General features: G+C 46.9%; 1 protein-coding gene across 1 annotated transcript in view; it reads left to right on the top strand.

Annotated features, from left to right (window-relative positions):
* The window catches only part of LOC119955063 (plakophilin-2-like), a 65,912-nt gene that overhangs the window by 38,846 nt on the left and 8,192 nt on the right, over positions 1-18,874 (top strand). Inside the window, exons 7-8 of the mRNA XM_038780907.1 lie at positions 11,125-11,242; positions 14,322-14,480. Of these exons, the coding sequence (XP_038636835.1) occupies positions 11,125-11,242; positions 14,322-14,480 (277 nt within the window). The remainder of the gene's footprint in view (positions 1-11,124; positions 11,243-14,321; positions 14,481-18,874) is intronic.

Raw genomic sequence — 18,874 nt, forward strand, 5'->3', positions numbered from 1 at the left:
AAACTCTGGTGCTCCAAATCTAAGCCACTCCCTCTCTCTATATCTTTTTTTTCCAATTAAGGGGAAATTTAGTGTGGCCAATCCATCTATCCTGCACGTCCTTTGGGCTGTGAGGGTGAGACACGCAGACACGGGTAGAAAGTACAAACTCCACATGGACAGTGACCCGGGGCCATGATCGAATCTGGATACCAGGTGCCGTGAGGCAACAGTGCTAACCACTGCACCACCATGCCGCCTCTCTCTCTAGATCTTTTAAAAATATTTTTATTCTCGTTTTTCACATTTTCTTCCAAATTTACACCCAAGAATAAACAATAACCAGTCACGAATGCAATGTTAATCCAATAACAATGATCCCATCCTCCCACCAAAGCCCAAACATTAGCCCGCATGTTAACATAAACAAATGCCAAAAAGGAATCAGGAATCATCCATAGTCACCATTAACACAAACAGTCCCCCTCCCCCCAACCCACCCAGGCACCACCCTAATGTTCGATGTCATCCAATTCTCGAAACTCTTTCAGGCCTTGGCCGAGAATGACAGTCGTATTTCCTGCACTAGTTAGCGGAGCTCCCCAGTTTTTAAATGGCACCCAATCTCCCAACCCCCTGATGTGACGCCAGACACGCCCCGCCTCCCTAGTGCCTATTGGGGGTCCTCAAGCACCCCACATCCCACCTCACATGGGCAGGGCACCCCCTCGCCCGATCCCTAGCGCAGACAAAATGCCATCCTGGCAGCTTGACACTGCCAACATGGAACCCTGGTAGTGCCCCCTCCAGGCCAGCAGTGCCACCTGGGCACCCTGGGCATCCAACCACCTGGGGGCCTCCAATTGCCTGGGAGAGCCCCCCCCCCTCAACAAGTGCCGTACCGCGTGGTCCCCCTTTATGTTCTAAACAGTTCTAAACAGCACCTGACTAGGATCTCCTCGAAAAGTCCAATTGATCCGGGGGCTGGTTAGTTCTGGCATAGGCATGGTTAAATGAGCAGTTAAGCTCACTTAACTATGCAAGTCTGGATCCCGCCCATTGTGAGGATCCAGATTGTGATGTCTGTCGGGAATTCAAGAAGAGGCCTCTCACGAGATTTACCAACCGCACCTCCCCCCGATTCCGGCGGGACGTGGCCAGTAAATCACGCCCAATGTTTCTAGCCCGTATACTTTTCTTCAGAACTCTGGATTAATCATGTGGACTCAAAACTTTGGGTTGGATTATTCATTCTGGAGACTACGGGCGCGATTCTCTGCAAATGCGGAGAGTCGTAAAGGCTGCCGTGAAACTGGCCGTGTTTCACGGCAGCCTCCGCTCCCCCTCCCGGGACCCGATTCTCCCCCCCGGTCGGGGCTAGCAGCGCTGCCCCGTGAAGAACGGCATCGCGGGCTTAGCGACGGTCGCTAAGCCCGCGCGCCAAGTGTCACGGCGGCTGACGCGCACGATGACGTCAGCCGCGCATGCGCGGGTTGGACGGCTCTAACCCGCGCATGCGCGGATGACGTCATCACGCATATGTGTCAAACCTGCGCATGCGCGGGCCGTCATGCCCCTTAGCCGCCCCGCGGACTGATCCTGCGGGGCGGCGGAGGAACAAAGAGTGCGTGGGTATCGGACCCGCTGCCCGCGATCGGTGGGCACCGATCGCGGGCCCATGCCACCCTTGGCACGGCCGTGCCAATCAGTGCCATGGTTGTTCCGGACGGCACTTTGCGGCCGTTTTCATGAACGGTGAGAGCAGGTATGTTTGCGTTCGTGAAAACGGCCGTAAAGGCATGGGAACTCGGCCCATAGGCCAGGGGAGAATCGCTGTTCGCCGTGAAAAACGGCGAGCAGCGATTCTTGTCGTGGGGCGGCCGTGGGGGGGGGGGGGGGGGGGGGGGGAGAATTGCGGGAGGTCGGGAAAAATGTCGGGAAGGCCCTCCCGCTATTCTCCGACCCATCGTAGGCAGCGGAGAATCGCGCCCTAAGTGCTCCCGCTGGAGTAGTATTGCTGTTGGTCTCCGCTGGCACTAGGACCCGCGCTCAGAGCGATTTACTCACATTTTCCATGTAGATTTATACATGGAACTGGGCTCACAGGATTCTGTCAGAATCCCGTTATCGGGCTTTCAGGTAGGGGTGTCTGATCGGCGGTCTGATGGGACGGTCTCTGTAGGGGTGGGGGGCTGGTGTCTGATGGGGGTCTCTGGTCGGTAGGTCTGAGGGAGGTCTCTGTGGGGGGGGGTGTCTTTGATGGGGGCCTGATCGGGTGACTGGGGGGGATCTGATAGGGGGCTGGGGGAAATCTAGTGGGGAGGTTGGGGTTTTTTGATAGGGGAGCAGGATGGGGGCGATGGGCATGGGGATTAGCGATGTGGGGGGGGATGGGGGTCTTCTGATGGACTTTGGGGGGGCACCTTTGTTACGCAGTGATCCCCTTGAACCACCGCGGAGTCCACCCTGTCAAGGCCGCTCTTGAAAATACCTACACCAATCCACGTCTGAGCGAATCCCGACTTGAAAGCCCCGGAGCTTCATGTGGGCTTGGAAAACTGGGCTTCTAGCCCGTTAATCTTACCACCGGCATGGGCGTCTAGCTCACTGCCGCCGCTGGCAGGGACCACAGCATCAGAACACCTGGTGCCGATGTGCCATTCTCCATCGGATCGGGAAACCCGCTGGCTGCTGTGGGCAGCGGCGAATCCAACCCATTAACTCTGTTTCTCGGCCACGGATTCTGCTGGGCCTGCTGAGCTTTTCCAGCATTTCCGTCTATCTTTACTTTTAAAACATAATTGTCTTAACGTTCAGCATTGGGACAGTTGGTGTCAAGATTTTGTTTGAGATTTATTTCTGTGAAGCACCTGGAGGGATTTTTACCAAGTCATAAGTTTGCCACAAAAACAAGATGTTGTTGTATTTCATAATCTAGCAACTCAGATTAGACCTCTATTAACCATGAAATTGTCTTTCATGTCATCGTCCCAGAATTTACTGGAGATAGGCTAAATAAGGTAGATAAAGATAAACTCTTTCCACTGATTAGAAATTCTAAAACTAGGGGCCATAGTCTAAAGTTTAGGGCTAGACTGTTCAGGAGCGATGTCTGGAAGAACTTTTTTACTCAAGTGTGGGAGAGGTTTGGAACTTTCTCCCACAGACAGCAGTTGAAGCGAGAACAGTTGTTAATTTATAATCTGATATAGATAGTTTTTTGTTAAGCAAAGATATTAAGGGATATGGGCCAAAGGCATTGGGCCATAGATCAGCCATCATCTCATTAAATGGTGTGACAGACTCGAGGGGCTGAATGGCCTACTCCTGTTCCTATGTCCTTGTGTTCCTCGGACTGAAAACAGGGTGGAGAGGGTGACATAGCGCCTGATACCTTGGTGAACAATGAAACCAACATTCTATCTCCTTACGGACTGAGAAAGAAACAGGACTGAGTGAGTAGGAAAATCAGGAGAATTAGAGTCAGCTCCAGAAAGAGAAATAAAAAGAGGGAAATAAATGTTGGATTAAGAGAGAAACGAGAACGAGAAATGAAAAATAAGAAAATAACGATAAACTAAGAAGTCTCTAAGAATAGTTTACAAGCTGAGGCTTCGAAGTCTCAATTGTTCCTTTTCTGGGCCAGAGAGGGTGAGTGGCATTGAAGCACAGAAATTTCCTCAATAAAAGGGCCCTTACCCTGTTAAATACCATCCTTGACTTTCTGCAGTGGCATAAATGGGAAATGAATGTGTCAATGCGGATATTTCATTTAAAAAAATAAATTTAGAGGATCCAATGAATTTTTTCCAATTAAGGGGCAATTTAGCGTGTTCAATCCACCTACCTTGCACATCTTTGACTTGTGGGGGCGAAACCCACGCAAACACGGGGAGAATGTGCAAACTCCACACGGACAGTGACCCAGAGCCGGGATCGAACCTGGGACCTCGGTGCCGTGAGACTGCAGTGCTGCCACTACTCTGCCGTGCTGCCCTAATGTGGGTATTTCATGACCGAGTAGGTTGAGGGCAAGCTGCTATTTTTGTAAGGCTAACAGCAGAATGGCACAAAATCATCCAGCAAATTTGCAATTTACCCTCGAATAATGTTGAATGCCTACAAATTCATCTCAATTTTCCCCATAAGGTTGGGGCCGATGTGTTGGTTCAGAAGTCTTTTGTCTGCTCGTTTAAGCATGGCTTTTAAAGGAGTTAGAATATTACCCGGAGGAATCCCACTCAAACACATGATGACATGCCTTGGTGATAAGGCACAGCGCTGGATGAACCCAAAAAGACCTTCGATAATCGCTGACACCGCAGTACTGCTGCTACTCGTTTCCTTCATGCGTCGCTCGGCTTGAGTACAAGTTTGGGCTCATTGCTTTCCAGTTACTGGTGACTCACCCTTCCAGTCGACATGTTCCGACATGGCTTGTGGCTCAGTGAACAATCAGTGGCCGATTTAGTAAAATTCAAATGCAGAGCTAAACGCTGGAGACAAGATTGTGGGTGGAGTGCAAATTATGGGGAATTAATTGTCAGTGCGAGGTCGTTTGGAAAGTCACCAGCATGGCTCATTGCTTCACAGCTTCAGTACACAGCTCTGGGAGAACAACTCCATTAGCTTTTGGTTGAATGGAAAGTCAGGAGCAACTGGAATCATCCTCGTTAGAGCAGAGAAGGATAAAGGAAGATTATATAGAAGTATTCAAAATCATTTATGGTTTTGATTAATGAGAAGCTCTTTCTCGTGGCAGGAGTAAGCAGTAGACACAGGTTTAAGATAAATGCATAAGAACCAAAGAGGGCAGCTGAGAATTACTTTATTGCTGTTCTGACCTGGAGCGCGCTGCCTGGAAAGACAAATGATACAGATTCAGTGGAAGGGATTCTCCGATCCGCAAGCCACATTTTTCTGGTCGGCTCGCCCCACCGGCAACGGGATTTTCTGTTCCCGCATCCGGCCAGTGGTTGTTTCCCATTGTGGCCACCCCACGCCATCAGGAAATCTGCAGGCGTGGGTACACTGCCCCAAATGGGCGAGATTTACATTGCATCATCTCCTGACATCGCGTTAGACCTCGCGAGGCAGTCAGGTAGATCCCAGAAGTGGAGTCTCCTGATAGCGGCCACACTACGCCGCAGCGAGCTGCATTTCAGCTGCAGCGTGGCCCTTGGATCGCGCCCTTATCTACATTGACGCCCCCGATACACTGCTGAGGGAGTGCTGTGCTGTCCGAGTTACTGTCTTTCGAATGAGATGTTGAACCAAGGTCATTTTTACCTTCTCGGGTGGATTTAAGACATTGGGCATCTTCTGGTGTGTTAGGCAGTGTTTATCCAGCAGCCATCACCCCCAAAGTGGTTTAATTTGTTATTTACTTAATCAAATCTGAGGAATGGCCAATCGCTTGTTCCAAAACTCTACTGAACTTTATTTTAATTTTTTTTCACTCTTCTGTGTTTCATACGTTTGCACAAAGTGAAGATCTATCCCAGTGATTGCACTTTTGAAACAAATTAATTGTTCAAGAAGCGATTTGGGACATTCCTGAGGAAGCGATTTGTCTTTGGAAGTTGCACCTTCTTGCTCCGAGAACTGGACAAACCCACTTTTTGGACTAAAGCAACCACTAAATCACCACTGAGTCATGTCGTTGTTTAAAACTTCTCCTCCCATTCATCTCCATGGAAGCGTAGCAGTAAATATTTCATGATAGAACCTAGCAGGCACAATTGTAACCCCTGTTGTAATCTTTGCACCTAACTCTCTGTTAATTATTAATCCAAATGGATTCATTTCAATCTTCCCATTTGCTGAAGGCAGTATTCTGGCCACTAACGGTTTAAGGACATCTTTCCCTTTCTTGCTGAGCAATGCTCATTCTCAAGCAGATTCGGGAGCAGTAAACACTTTGAGAATAAAATTCACTATCCCCAAAGAAAATCAGTGTTTGGTTTTAACCCTCTCGGCAAGGGTCGCGAACTCTGGTAAATCACATGACCACTTCCTCCAACAACTCCTGCTTTGGACCTCCAACAAATCAATCTGCATGATCCACCCCCTCATCCCCAATATCCCTTCAATTAGTCGCACAATCTGCCCATCCCTGTATCACCCCACCTTCCTGCATCCAACTGGACAGTGAAAAGACAATTCGTACCTGATTGGGTGACTCCTGGCTCTCAGTCAAACAGCCATTTGCCCATCTCTAGTGTTAAGAGCCGGGAAAACCAAATCCCAAATGGATGGCAAGTTATCACAGCTATTTTCAATTTGTATTTTACTACGCTATTCCACTTTGTACACAGAGTGTTGGCTGAGGTGAGAAAGCTGGTGTGCAGCACTCCACCTGCACAGCCGAGTTTTCCCTCCAGATATTCCGGGACTCTGTGCACAAAAGATCTGGAGGTGAGGTCTCTGCCGTCATGCTGGGGGAAAGGACTTGATAAAGCTGGCAATGCTGGCTCCACAGACATTTTAAAGTATGCCCTCACCTGCACTAAAAATAAAACATTCTCCCCCTACCAAGGAATAAGGGGAACCCCCCCCCCCCAACACACACACACACACACATGCACATACACACCAGGGAACCTACCCCCCCTCCCCCAGGATATGGGAGAACCCCCTCCCCAACACACACACCTACACATACACACGAGGGCAACCCCCCACATCCACCGCACGTAAGGAGAACTCTAACCGCCCCCCCACTGCACGTAAGGAAAACTCTAACCCCCCCGCCCACCCCATACCACCCCCCCCCCCTCAATGGAGCGCCTCCGGGGATCCACCTTGTATTGTCCGCAGGGTGACAATGCCAGGATTGTACTGCCAGGATGCCAGGGGTAGTGCCCACCCCTCTCTACCGAGGAGCCATACTTACCCGTGCGCTCCCGTCAAGTTCCCTTCAACTGCTTTACATTTCTAAAAAAACAGTCGTAAACCTAGCTGACGTGACGTCACATTGACAAAGGGGGGACTTTAAATATGAGGGAATGTATGGCGGGAAAGCCCGCTAATTATATTAAAATTTATAAAATTATATTTAAATGAGGTTCGCACTCTTTCTGGGCGAAAGCCTTGTCATGTCGCCGACAAGTGGCAGGAAAATCAGTAAACGAGATTTAATTTGCAAGAATCGAATTTTCCGATTCTCACAGGATTTTGAGCCCATGTCGCTATTTACGCTTACGATTAACTCGGGCGCAGAATCGCGCTCAATACGTTAGGAGCCACAAATACCAGTAACATTTTTGCAGGCTTTAAATATTAAATTAAAACTTTTATTAACAAAATAAGAGAAAACTTAAAAACACAACAGGCACGATTTAATGGGAGAAAACAGAGTCCCGTTTTAGGCACATAAAGTGGGGCAGTTCATTGAGACACCCCGCTATCTAACGGGACTTTGCCACTTTTTTGCCTCGGTTGGGAACCCCTCGTCGAAGCCGCACTTATCTCACTTCCTGCAGCTCATCAGTGCAGGAAGAGATTGGGGCGCCATTTTTCGACTTTCGACTCCCTCGGAATCTCCACCATGACCTCCAGACCCCCTCCCCCACTGCCCTATCTTACCTCTTCTGCAGCCCCTCCCCCCTTTACTCCACCTCTTAAGGGCAGGGACCCCCGGGCCCGATCCCTGGCACGGACAACCTGGCATATGGGCACCATGGCGCTGCCAGGCTGGTACCCTGGCAGTGCCCCTGTCAGCCTGGTACCACAACTCGAGTACTCTGGCAGTGCCAGGGTGCCCAGAAGACAGTGCCAAAGCACCATACTGGCAGTGCCAAGGTGCTGGATGGCAGCAGGTGTGCCAGGGTGCTACCCAGCGGCTTCGGATGACCTGGGAGAGGGAGCCCACACACACACACACCCCCCCCCCCCCTCCCAGCTGCCGTTACACCTGGTTCACATTCGCATGGACCAGTGCTAAACGTGCCATGGCATTCGTTCCTGGCTCTCCCGGGAATCGCGTGCAGACATATTTAAAAGAGCCTAATATGTTAATCTGGATCACACCCAGCGAGGGAGGGATCCAGAATGTAAGGTCTTGTTAGATCACGTGAGGTATTCTGAGCGTCGCAAATCTCAAGAGAGAGAGAGAAAGAGACATCTTACAAAATATAACAGCCTCATCGCATCACAAAGATGGGTGCAACAAGGCCATTAAATTGTGCACAAGATTGCATTTACACAGTTGCAATTAGTTTTACAGAGCATTCCCTGCAAAAGATTCCTACTTGGTTAGACTCACAAGTAAACACCCCTTTGGTCAACAGTCCGCATAGTTATTTAATCTATTTTTAAAAATCAAGTAATATTATCACAATACATCCCCTGTTGCTGTGGAGAGGAGATGACCTGGGACTTCTCTCTGCTGTGGAAAATTCCAAAAACCTTAAAACAAAACCTTGCTTTCTGAAAAAAACAGTCAGATACTATCCTGGGTTGGCTGAAAACTGCTTAACTTTGCTTATTTTCAGCCAGGGAAGTGGGACGGAAATTTTCGGAAATGGGAGGAGAAGGGGATTAAGACACTAAAAGATTTGTTTCTTGGGGGTCGGTTTGCAGGATTGAAGGAACTGGAAGCGAAGTATGGGCTGGAGCAGGGGAATTGTTTAGATACATACAGGTTTGAGATTTTGCCAGGAAGGAAATACCGAGCTTCCCAGTGGAGCCGGCCTCCACATTGCTGGAGGAGCTGCTGACGACAGGGGGACTGGAGAAGGGGGTAGTGTCAGCGGTGTACGGGGCTATTTTGGAAGAGGAGAAGGCACCACTGGAAGGGATCAAAGCAAAGTGTGAGGAAGAGTTGGGAGAGGTTATGGAGGAGGGGTTCTAGTGTGTTGCTCCAAAGAGTGAACACCTCTACCTCGTGCATGACGTTGGGACTGATTGAAGGTTGTATATAGAACACACCTCACAAGGGTGAGGATGAGCCGGCTTTTTGAGGGTGTAGAAGATGAGTTGAACGTTGAGGAGGGGGCCCAGAAAATCACGTTCATATGTTTTGGTCCTGTCCAAAGCTGGAGGATTACTGGAAGGAGGTTTTTAGGGTAATCTCTAAAGTGGTGCACATGAAACTGGACCCGGGCCTTCGGGAGGCCATATTTGGGGTGTCAGACCCGCCGGAGTTGGAAACGGGTGCAGAGGCAGACGTTGTAGCCTTCGCCGCGTTGATCGCCCGAAGGCGGATCCTGTTGGGATGGAGAGCAACCACTCCACCCTGTGCACTGGCGTGGCGGGGGGACCTGTTGTAATTCTTGACTTTTGATATGGTTAAGTTTAAACTGAGGGGAAGGATGGAGGGGTTCTACAATTCATGGGCATTATTCATTATGCACTTTCAAGAACTGGATAAATCGAACATTAGTTTGGGCAGGTGGGTGGGAGGGTTGGGGGGAGGGGGACTGTATGTGTTAATGGTGACTATGGGTGATTCCCGATTCCTTTTTGTTATTTGTTTATGTTAACATGCGGGCAGTTGTTTGGGGGTTGGTGGGAGGATGGGATTGTTGTTGTTAATATAGGGATTGACATTATATTCGTCACTGCTTATTGTTTATTGTTGGTGGGGGCAAATTTAGGAGAAAATGTGAAAAAGGAGGAGAATAAAAATATATATTTTTTAAACTTTGCTTCTTTTCTCTCTCAGCGCAGAGCATACTTCAGGAGATCTTACAGGGCCACTCCCCAGCTCAGCTCCAACCCCTCTTTAAATATGTGTTTCCTCTTTCATCTTTTCCCACTGTCCTCATCATTCTTTGATATGAACATTTCCCAGGATATGAATATCTTCTGTTATCCAAAATGCCACCACTTTTGGTGAAAATAACATTTAATAACCTTGCCTTATTTAATTATGACCTTTTCCCAGTTGTAAATCCCTTTTACTTCTCTTTGAAGTTTACCAACAAACCTTCTTTATCACTTAATGCAAATTTCTATCCATGTCTTATTTACCAACTCGGCTCTATTTACTTCAAATGCCTGCTTTTCACACCGAGGCATTATTAGTCACACGCACACACACACACACACACACACATACACTCCACAAGCCTGCTTCACAGAATAACACAATATATGTCAAAAGTATTAAAATAATGGCATTTTCTTCATAAAATCCAAGTAATAAATAAAAGTGTTCAGTGAAATGAAGAAGAAACATTTTTATTTAATCACGTCTTTGTTTTTTTTCTCCCAGGTTTTGCTGGCAGCATTGTCCTGGAAATTAATCTTCAATTTCTGGAGATCCAGGCCAGTCTGGGACAATCTGTTGCCACAACAGGCAACACATGCAGTCTGACACTCTTGCAGGGGATCTAGACTGTCAGTCTGTTCACTACTTATTTAGCGTGGCTGCGAATTCTATCTCCCTAAGCAAGGAGCAGCTTTTGTGTTAAATATGCAAAAACAAAATCATCCATGGTGCCAGTCAAGCTGGCCTGACGTTCCCTGACCTTGTCCTGGATTGTCCAACCTCTTCCCTTACCCATTGCCCACCTAGCTCTGTTAGCTTATCCCAGATCAGATGTCATTGCCAAGTCAGGTAGTAAATATTGAGAACTACTGAGAACTCAACACCTGAATAGCCGAGTGTGTCATCATGCTCCCCTCACAGCGAGCCAATCAAAAGACTATTAACTTTGGCAGTACCAGTAAATCTCACCATCACAAAAGGTGGCCATGGCAACTATTATCGATTGTCATTAAAAATGTGTCAGGTTCACTAATGTCTTTTCGGGAAGGAAATCTGCTATCCTTACCTGGTCTGGCATACATGTGACTCCAGACCCAGAAAATGTTGACTCTTAACTGCCCTCTGAAATGGTTGAGCAAGCCACTTCACTCAAGGGCAATTAGGGATGAGCAACAAATGCTGGCCTTGCCAGCAATGCCTACATCCTGTGAAGAATGAAAACAAACAGTCCTACTGAGTTCCTGTAAAAGTTGAATGTAAAGGATTCTACAGCTTTCCATCACCCACCCGTTTTTGGTCACTTGGATAGCGGAAACTGGTCACCTGTATACACATTATATAAAGTTTGAGGTAATAATTGCTTGGTACGGTCTTCACTAGATTCTAGTTTTTGTTGATGATTGAGCCACTTTACTGCTCTCTCTTTACAGAAATTTAAGTTCAGCTAGTCCAGAAGGTCGGAAGCAAATGAGAGAATGTGATGGACTAATTGACTCCCTTGTCCACTACATCCAGTTCACAATTGCCAATAATCAAGAAGATGATAAGGTAAATGAAATACATCTGACCCAAGGCTTGATCCAAGAAAGTCACTGGAGATTCCTCAAAGCCCTTCCCCTGTGCTGTCGGTCCTTACCTGGAAATGTGTCCAAAATCCTGGTTTCCAATCTTCAAATCCTCCTGTCCTATGACACCCCCCCTCCCCACACACACACACACACACAGTGATTCCAACCATTTCAGGCTGTGGAGACTGAGAAATTAATAATCAGCAAATAGCTGACTTCAAACTAAAGGATCAGATGCAGAGGAGTGTGAAGTGACACATTTTGTAAATCCCATCATTACATTAAATTCCACACATTGTGTCCACCTCTGGCCACCACATCTTGAGAGGAGGGTACAGAAGAGATTCACAAGAAAAGTTCCAGATACAAGAACCTTCAGTAATGTGGACAGATTGGAGTAGCCGTGGTTGTTCTCCTTGGGAAACACCATTCTCATTGGCAGAAGAGTCACAACCAGAGTACAAAGATTTCAGGCGACTGGCAAAAGGACCAGAGGTTCCATAAGAAAAATTGTTTAACACAGTAAAGATCTGCAATCCAGTGCCTGAGAGTGTGGAGGTGGCAACATCAGTCGAGGCTCTCAACAGGGAATTGGTTGGTCACCTGAAGAGAGGAAATTGGCAGGGCTATGGGGAGAAGACAGGGGAGCGGGACTAGCTGAGTTACTGTTGCAGTGAACTGGCATGTACAGGATGGACTGAATGGCCTTCTTCTGCGCTGTAATCGTCCTGTGATTCTATAAAGCACCAATAGGAACTAAACCCACAATCTTGGCAATCAGGGCCCAGGACAACACTTAAAATACTGACAATCAAGGTCTCTGGGCCTTCTAAAGAATCTCCCAGAAAAAGGAATAATATAGAGAACATGGATTCAAATCTCACCTGAGCTGCTTGGAAATTGGAATTCACTTCAAATCCATCTAGAATTTAAAAATTGATGTCAGTAAAAGTGACCACCAAGGCATCAGATTGTCATGAAAACCCCTGTCGTTTTAGTGTAGAAATCCTGCTGTTGTCACCCAGTCTGGGCTGACTCCAGCCCCACACCAATATGACTGAACCTTAAAGAAAAACAGAAAATGCTGGGGAAACTCAATACGTCTGGCAGCAGCTGTGGAAGCGAAAAAAGTTAATGTTTCAACTCCAATCTGAGTTCTTCAGAACTGAAAACTATCCATAGAAGTGGCCTCAGAAGCCACTCCTCGCATCAAAATTGCCTCAAGATGTTGTCCCTCCTCTAGAAAACCAGGGAGCGACAATAAATGCTGGCCTACATCTTGAGAATGGTCACTAAAAACCCTCTTCTTGCCAGTTTCCTGACATGCTGGGAAGTTTGAATTAACATATTGGATGCCTGTTATATATCCCAGACAAATCCAGTTCCATTAACTGAATATTTAATTAAATGGCTGGGCCCTCAACGTCTTACACTTCATATAAATTACTTGAGTGAAGGGACCGACGGTTTTGGTTGCTAAATTTGCTGACGACACAAAGATAGGTAGAAAAGTAGATTGTGAAGAGAATGTAAGGAGGCTTCAAGGAGATATAGATAAGTTAAGTGAGTGGGCAAAGATCTGACAAATTGAGTATTTTGTGGGAAATTTAGAAATTGTCCCATTTTGGCAGGAGAAACGAATAATAAGAATATTATCTAAATGGTGAGAGTTTGCAGAGCTCTGAAATTCAGAGGGATCTGGGTCCTAGTGCATCAATCACAAAAGGCGAGTATACAGATGCAGCAAGTAATTAGGAATACTATTAGAATGTTATTTCCTGCGCAGGGAATTGAATATATAGATAGGGAGGTTATGCTCCATCGTACAGTGCATTGGTGAGCCCACATCTGGAGGTACTGTGTACAGTTATTGAACTTTTATTTAGGGAAGAATGTAAATGCATTGGAAACAGTTCAGAGAAGGTCCACCAGACTAATACCAGGAATGGGTGGGTTGTCTTATGAGGAAATCTTATTGTTTCCTCTAGAGTTTAGAAGAATCAGAGGTGGCTTGTTTGAAGCATCCAGGATCCTGAGGGGTCTTCATAGGTTGGATGTGAAGAGAGTGTTTCCTCTTGTGGGAGAATCTAGAACTAGGGGCCGCTGTTTAAAAATAAGAGGACATAAATTTAAAACCGAGATGAGAAGGAATGTTTTCTCTGAGGGTTGCAAGTCTTTGGAACTCTCTTCCTCAAAAGGCGGAGGAAGCAGTCTGAATATTTTCAAGGCAGAGCTAGATAGATCCTTGAACAACAAGGGGGTGAGAGGTTACCGGGGTATGCGGCAGGTTACTGTCAGATTAGCCAAGATCGTTTTGAATGCCAGAGCAGGCTTGAAGGGCCAAGTGGCCAACTCTGCTCCTAATCCGTATATTTGTATGTATGTTCCTATATGCATAACAGCATCTGTTATGATACTATACATTTTCTGCTACTGCCCAAATCCAATTCAATCTTTTATGTGTTGAGCGTATCTAAAATGGCATCTTTGTGTGAATGGTCTCACATTGCCTCTTCTCTTCCTGAGGAATTTCACATAACCTTTAGGATCTTGAATACTCCTGAGCTAATATTAGATACCAGGCTGGTGAGACTCTGTTACTGGACTCCAACCCAATCTGATGCATTACGTCCATGCTCAGTGTGCGGAATAGAACACAACCTGCAAGTTCCTCTCCGAGTCACTCACCATCCAGACTTGGAAATATATCATGGCTCCTTCACTGTCGCTGGGTCAAAATCCTGGAACTCCCTTCCTAACAGCACTGTGGGTGTCCCTACACATGCAATGCAATTCAAGTTTGAAGAGGGCAGTTCACCACCACCTTCTCAAGGGCAATTAGGGATGGGCAACAAATGCTGACCTAGCCAGTGACACCCACATCCTGTGAAAGAAGAAACTTGAAAAAAGGACACCTATTTTGCTCTTATATTTGTCCCAGGAGGTTCAGCGCTGTGGTGTAAAAACACAAAGCCTCTGGGCTTTAGGAGTTCAACCCTCTCGTGATCGGCTCTGATCATGGCACTAGGCTGTAATAAATCTCTCTGCTTTCCACCCAGTCAACAGAAAACTGCATGTGCATCTTACACAACCTGTCTTTTCAACTGGAGAATGAGTTGCCAAGTGCCTACTCTGAGAACCTCGCCTGGAAAAATGATCCCTCATCACAGAAGAAATCAGCAGGCTGCTTCGGAGATCGGAGTTCAAGGCTGAAAGAGGTATGTCACCCTCATCCTGCTCGTTATTTACACTTCCATTCGAAAAGGTCTCGTGAGGCGGGTATGTGAGGGGACTTTACATAGCATCTCATAACTAATTGCAGGAAAGTAAATTTATGAGGATGGCGTTGAAGCTGGATTAAATCAGCAGAGCCCCACTGTGAAGTCCGATTATATGCCCGTCACAAATTCAGAATGTCCCAACGTGCTTTATAGCCAATAAAGTGCTTTTGAAGTATAGTCATTGTTACGCGGCAGCCAAATGTTTTTTTTACGGTAGCATAGTGGTTAGCATGGTTGCTTCACCGCGCCAGGGACCCGGGTTCGATTCCCGGCTTGGGTCACTGTCTGTGCAGAGTCTGCACGTTCTCCTCGTGTCTGCGTGGGTTTCTTCCGGGTGCTCCGGTTTCCTCACTCAAGTCCTGAAAGACGTTCTGTTAGGTGGATTGGACATTCTGATTTCTCCCTCAGTGTACCCGAACAGGCACAGGAGTGTGGCGACTAGGGGCTTTTCACAGTAACTTCATTGCAGTGTTAATGTAAGCCTACTTGTGAAAATAATAAAGATTATTATTATTATAATACACAGCAAGCTCCCAGAAACAGAAAATAAATAATGACCAAATAGTCTGTTTTAGTGATGTTGATTGTGGATGAATATTGACACCAGAGAGAACTCCCCCCTGCCCTTCATTGAAGTCGTTCCCATGGGACCTTCTACGTCCAAATGAGTTGGAAATTGGTGTTTAATATCTCATTCAAAAGTTGGAAATAATAGATAACTTAAACCTTACAATTAAAGAAACACATATAATTCTCACTTTTCGCAGTTGGACAGTGTCAGTGACCATGAACAGGGTCATGAGATGTCTAATATTTGCCTGACGCAGAGGTCACAGAATTACAGAATTATTACAGCACATAAGAAGGCCGTTTGGCCCATCGTGTCATACTGGCTCTCCGAATGGGCTTAGCTTCATTCTCCCGCCTTCTTCCTGAACCCTCCCATTCTTCCTTCTCAAATAACAGTCTAGTTCACTTTTGAATGCCTCGATTGAACTTGCCTCCCCGCAATCTCAGGCAGTGCATTCCAGATCATAACTGCGTGAAAAAATATTTTCTCATATAACCTTTGCTTCTATAGCCAATTGCTTTAAACCTTTGCCCTCTCGTTCTCGGTACTTTCACCAGTGGACACAGGTTCCCCCTGTCTACTCGGTCCAGATCCCTCATGATTTTAAACACCTCTATCAAATCAGCTCCCATCTTTTCTTCATCAAAGAAAACAGTCCCAGCTTCTCCAATCTATCTTCATAACTGAAGTACCTCATTCTCATGAATCTTTTTTGCACTCAATCCAAATTCTTAACATCCTTCCTAAAGTGTGGATCCCAGAACAGGCCACTTTACTCTAGCTGAGACCGAACTATTATCTTATATAATTTCAACATACCTTCCTTGCCCTTGTACTCTATACCCCAAATAGTAATGCCCAGGGCACTGTATGTATTATGCCCTGTCACCTTCAATGACTTAAGCATATGTACATCAAGTTGCTCTGATCTTGGAGCCCCTTCCCAATTATCCTTTATTTATGAACATACAAATTAGGAGCAGGAGCAGGCCACTCGGCCCCTCGAGCCTGCTTCGCTATTCAATAAGACCATGGCTGATCTGATTGTTATCCCATCGCCAGATTCCTGCCTACATCGATAACCTTTAACTCTCTTGTTTATCAAAAATCTATCTAGCTCTGCTCTTGAAAACATTCAAAGACTCTGGGCGGAATTCTCCGCTCCCCACGTGGCGTGGGAGAATCATGGAAGGGCCTCCCGACATTTTTCACGCCCCCCCTGGCGCCCCCAGCGATTCTTCCCCCCCCCCTTTTCACGGCGAACGGCGATTCTCCGAGCCCGATGGGCCGAGCGGCCGGCCCTTCACGCCCGTTTCAACACGCCAGCAACCACGCCTGGCCGCTGCATTCGTGAAACGGGCAGCAGATACCCGTTTGGGGCATCTAGGGGCCCGAGTGGCATGGGAGCACCACGACTGTGCTCGGGAGGGGACAGGCCCGCGATCGGTGCCCACCGATCATTGGGCCAGCGTCCAAAATGGATGCATTCTTTCCCCTCCGCCGCCCGGCAAGATCAAGCCGCCACGTCTTGCGGGCGGCTGAGGAGAAAGACGGCCACTGCGCATGCGCGATTCGCGCCGTCTGCGCGATGAAGTCATCCACACATGCGCGGGTTGGAACCGGCAACCCGGTTGGAACCGGCAACCCGCGCATGTCCGAATGACTTAACAAATGCGCCATTTTGCGCGTCACTTCCGGCGCGACAAGTTCGCGGCCGGGAAAGACGGAGGCCCGCACCTAGCCCCCCAGGTGGGGGTGAATTAGGTGCGGGGAGCGGGCCCCAAGGCCGTCGTGAACCTCGGTAAATTTCACGACGGCCATCCCGATTTTTATCGGGAGCGGAGAATACCGCCCACAGCTTCTATTGCCTTTTGAGGAAGAGTTCCATAGATTCACGAGCCTCTGAGAGAAAAATTCTCTTAATCTCTCTCATAAAGGAGCAAACACTTATTTTTAAATGGTGACCCCCCTAATTCTAGATTCTCCCACAAGAGGAAACATCCTCTCTACATCCACCCTGTCAACACCCCTCAGGATCTTACGTGATTCAATCAAATCACCTCTTACTCTTCTAGCCTAGCCTGTCCAACCTTTCCTTCTAAGACAATCCACCCATTCCCAGTATTAGTCTAATAAACCTTTTCTGAACGACAGATGTTAAACTAACTGACCCATAGATGCTGCTTCCTGTCTCCCTCACTTTTTGAATAAAGGAGACACATTCACTATTTCACAATCTAATGGAACCTACCTCAAATCTAAGGAATTCTGGAAAATTAAAACCAATGAATCAACTGTCTCACTAGCCACTTCTTTTTTAAAATAAATTTAGGGTACCCAATTCATTTTTTCCAATTAAGGGGCAATTTGGCATGGCCAATCCACCTACCCTGCACATCTTAATGGGTTGTGGGGGTGAAACCCACGCAAACATGGGGAGAATGTGCAAACTCCATACGGACAGTGACCCAGAGCCGGGATCGAACCCTTGGACCTCGGCGCCATGAGGCAGCAGGGCTAACCCACTGCGCCACCGTGCTGCCCTCTCACTAGCCACTTCTTTTAAGACACGAAGATGAAGGTCATCAAGACCCGAGGATTTGTCAACCACAGGTCCAACAATTTCCTGGTGATTGTAATTTTCTGCAGTTCCTCCCTCCCTTCCATTTCCTGATTTACAGCCATTTCTGGGATGATACTTCATGGAATCATGGAATTTACGGTGCAGAAGCAGGCCATTTGGCACATCGAGTCTGTACCGGCTCTTGGAAAGAGCACCCTACTCAAGCCCATGCCTCCACCCTATTCCAGTAATCCAGTAACCCCACTTAACCTTTTTTTGGACACTAAGGGCAATTTATCATGGCCAATCCACCTAACCTGCATATCTTTTGGACTGTGAGAGGAAACCGGAGCACCTGGAGAAAACCCACGCAGACATGAGGAGAACGTGCAGACTCTGCACAGACAGTGATCCAAACCGGGAATCGACCCTGGGACCCTGGAGCTGTGAAGCGACTGTGCTAACCACTGTGCTACCGTGCTGCCTTGTATCCTCCATCGTGAAGACTGATGTAAAATACCTGTTCAAGATGAGATAAGATAAAGATAAACTGGGCTTATCTTTATACTATTTGGAATACAGTTGTAGCCTTTGCAATTATCCAGCCGTCTGGCACTGCCTTTGAATCTGAGAAAGACTAAAAAATTATGTTCAGTTCCTCAGTAATTTTCACTCTCACTTCCCTCAGTATCCCTGCATTTCATCCGGTCCTGATGCCTTATCAACTTTTAAGTACAGATGGTCTATCCAATTACCTCCTCCTAATCAATTTTTAACGTTTCTAATATCTGAATTATCTCCTCTGTTATCACGGCCTGGGTAGCATCTTCTTCCTTGGTCCAGCAGATGCTATGTATTAATTTAATACCTCAACTCTGCCCTCTACCTTCATGTCTCCTTTTTGGTCCCTCTTCAGTCCTATTCCTTTTACCATCTTTTTACCATTTATATGTCTATAGAATACTTTAGAATTACCTTTTATATTAGTTGCTAGTCTCTTTTCATACTCCCTCTTTGCTTATCTTAATTTATTTTTCACCTCTCTACAGAACCTTCTATATTCAGCCTGGTTCTCTATATTTTGTAGCTGGATTCTGTCACAGGCATACTTTTTGTTTTCCTTATCTTAATTTCTCTCTCTTTTATCATCCAGGGTGTTCTAGATTTGTTTTCCCTACCTTTCCCTTTTGAAGGAAT

This window comes from Scyliorhinus canicula, chromosome 20 (genome assembly GCF_902713615.1).
Source record: "Scyliorhinus canicula chromosome 20, sScyCan1.1, whole genome shotgun sequence".
In the NCBI taxonomy this organism is placed as follows: Eukaryota; Metazoa; Chordata; class Chondrichthyes; order Carcharhiniformes; family Scyliorhinidae; genus Scyliorhinus; species Scyliorhinus canicula.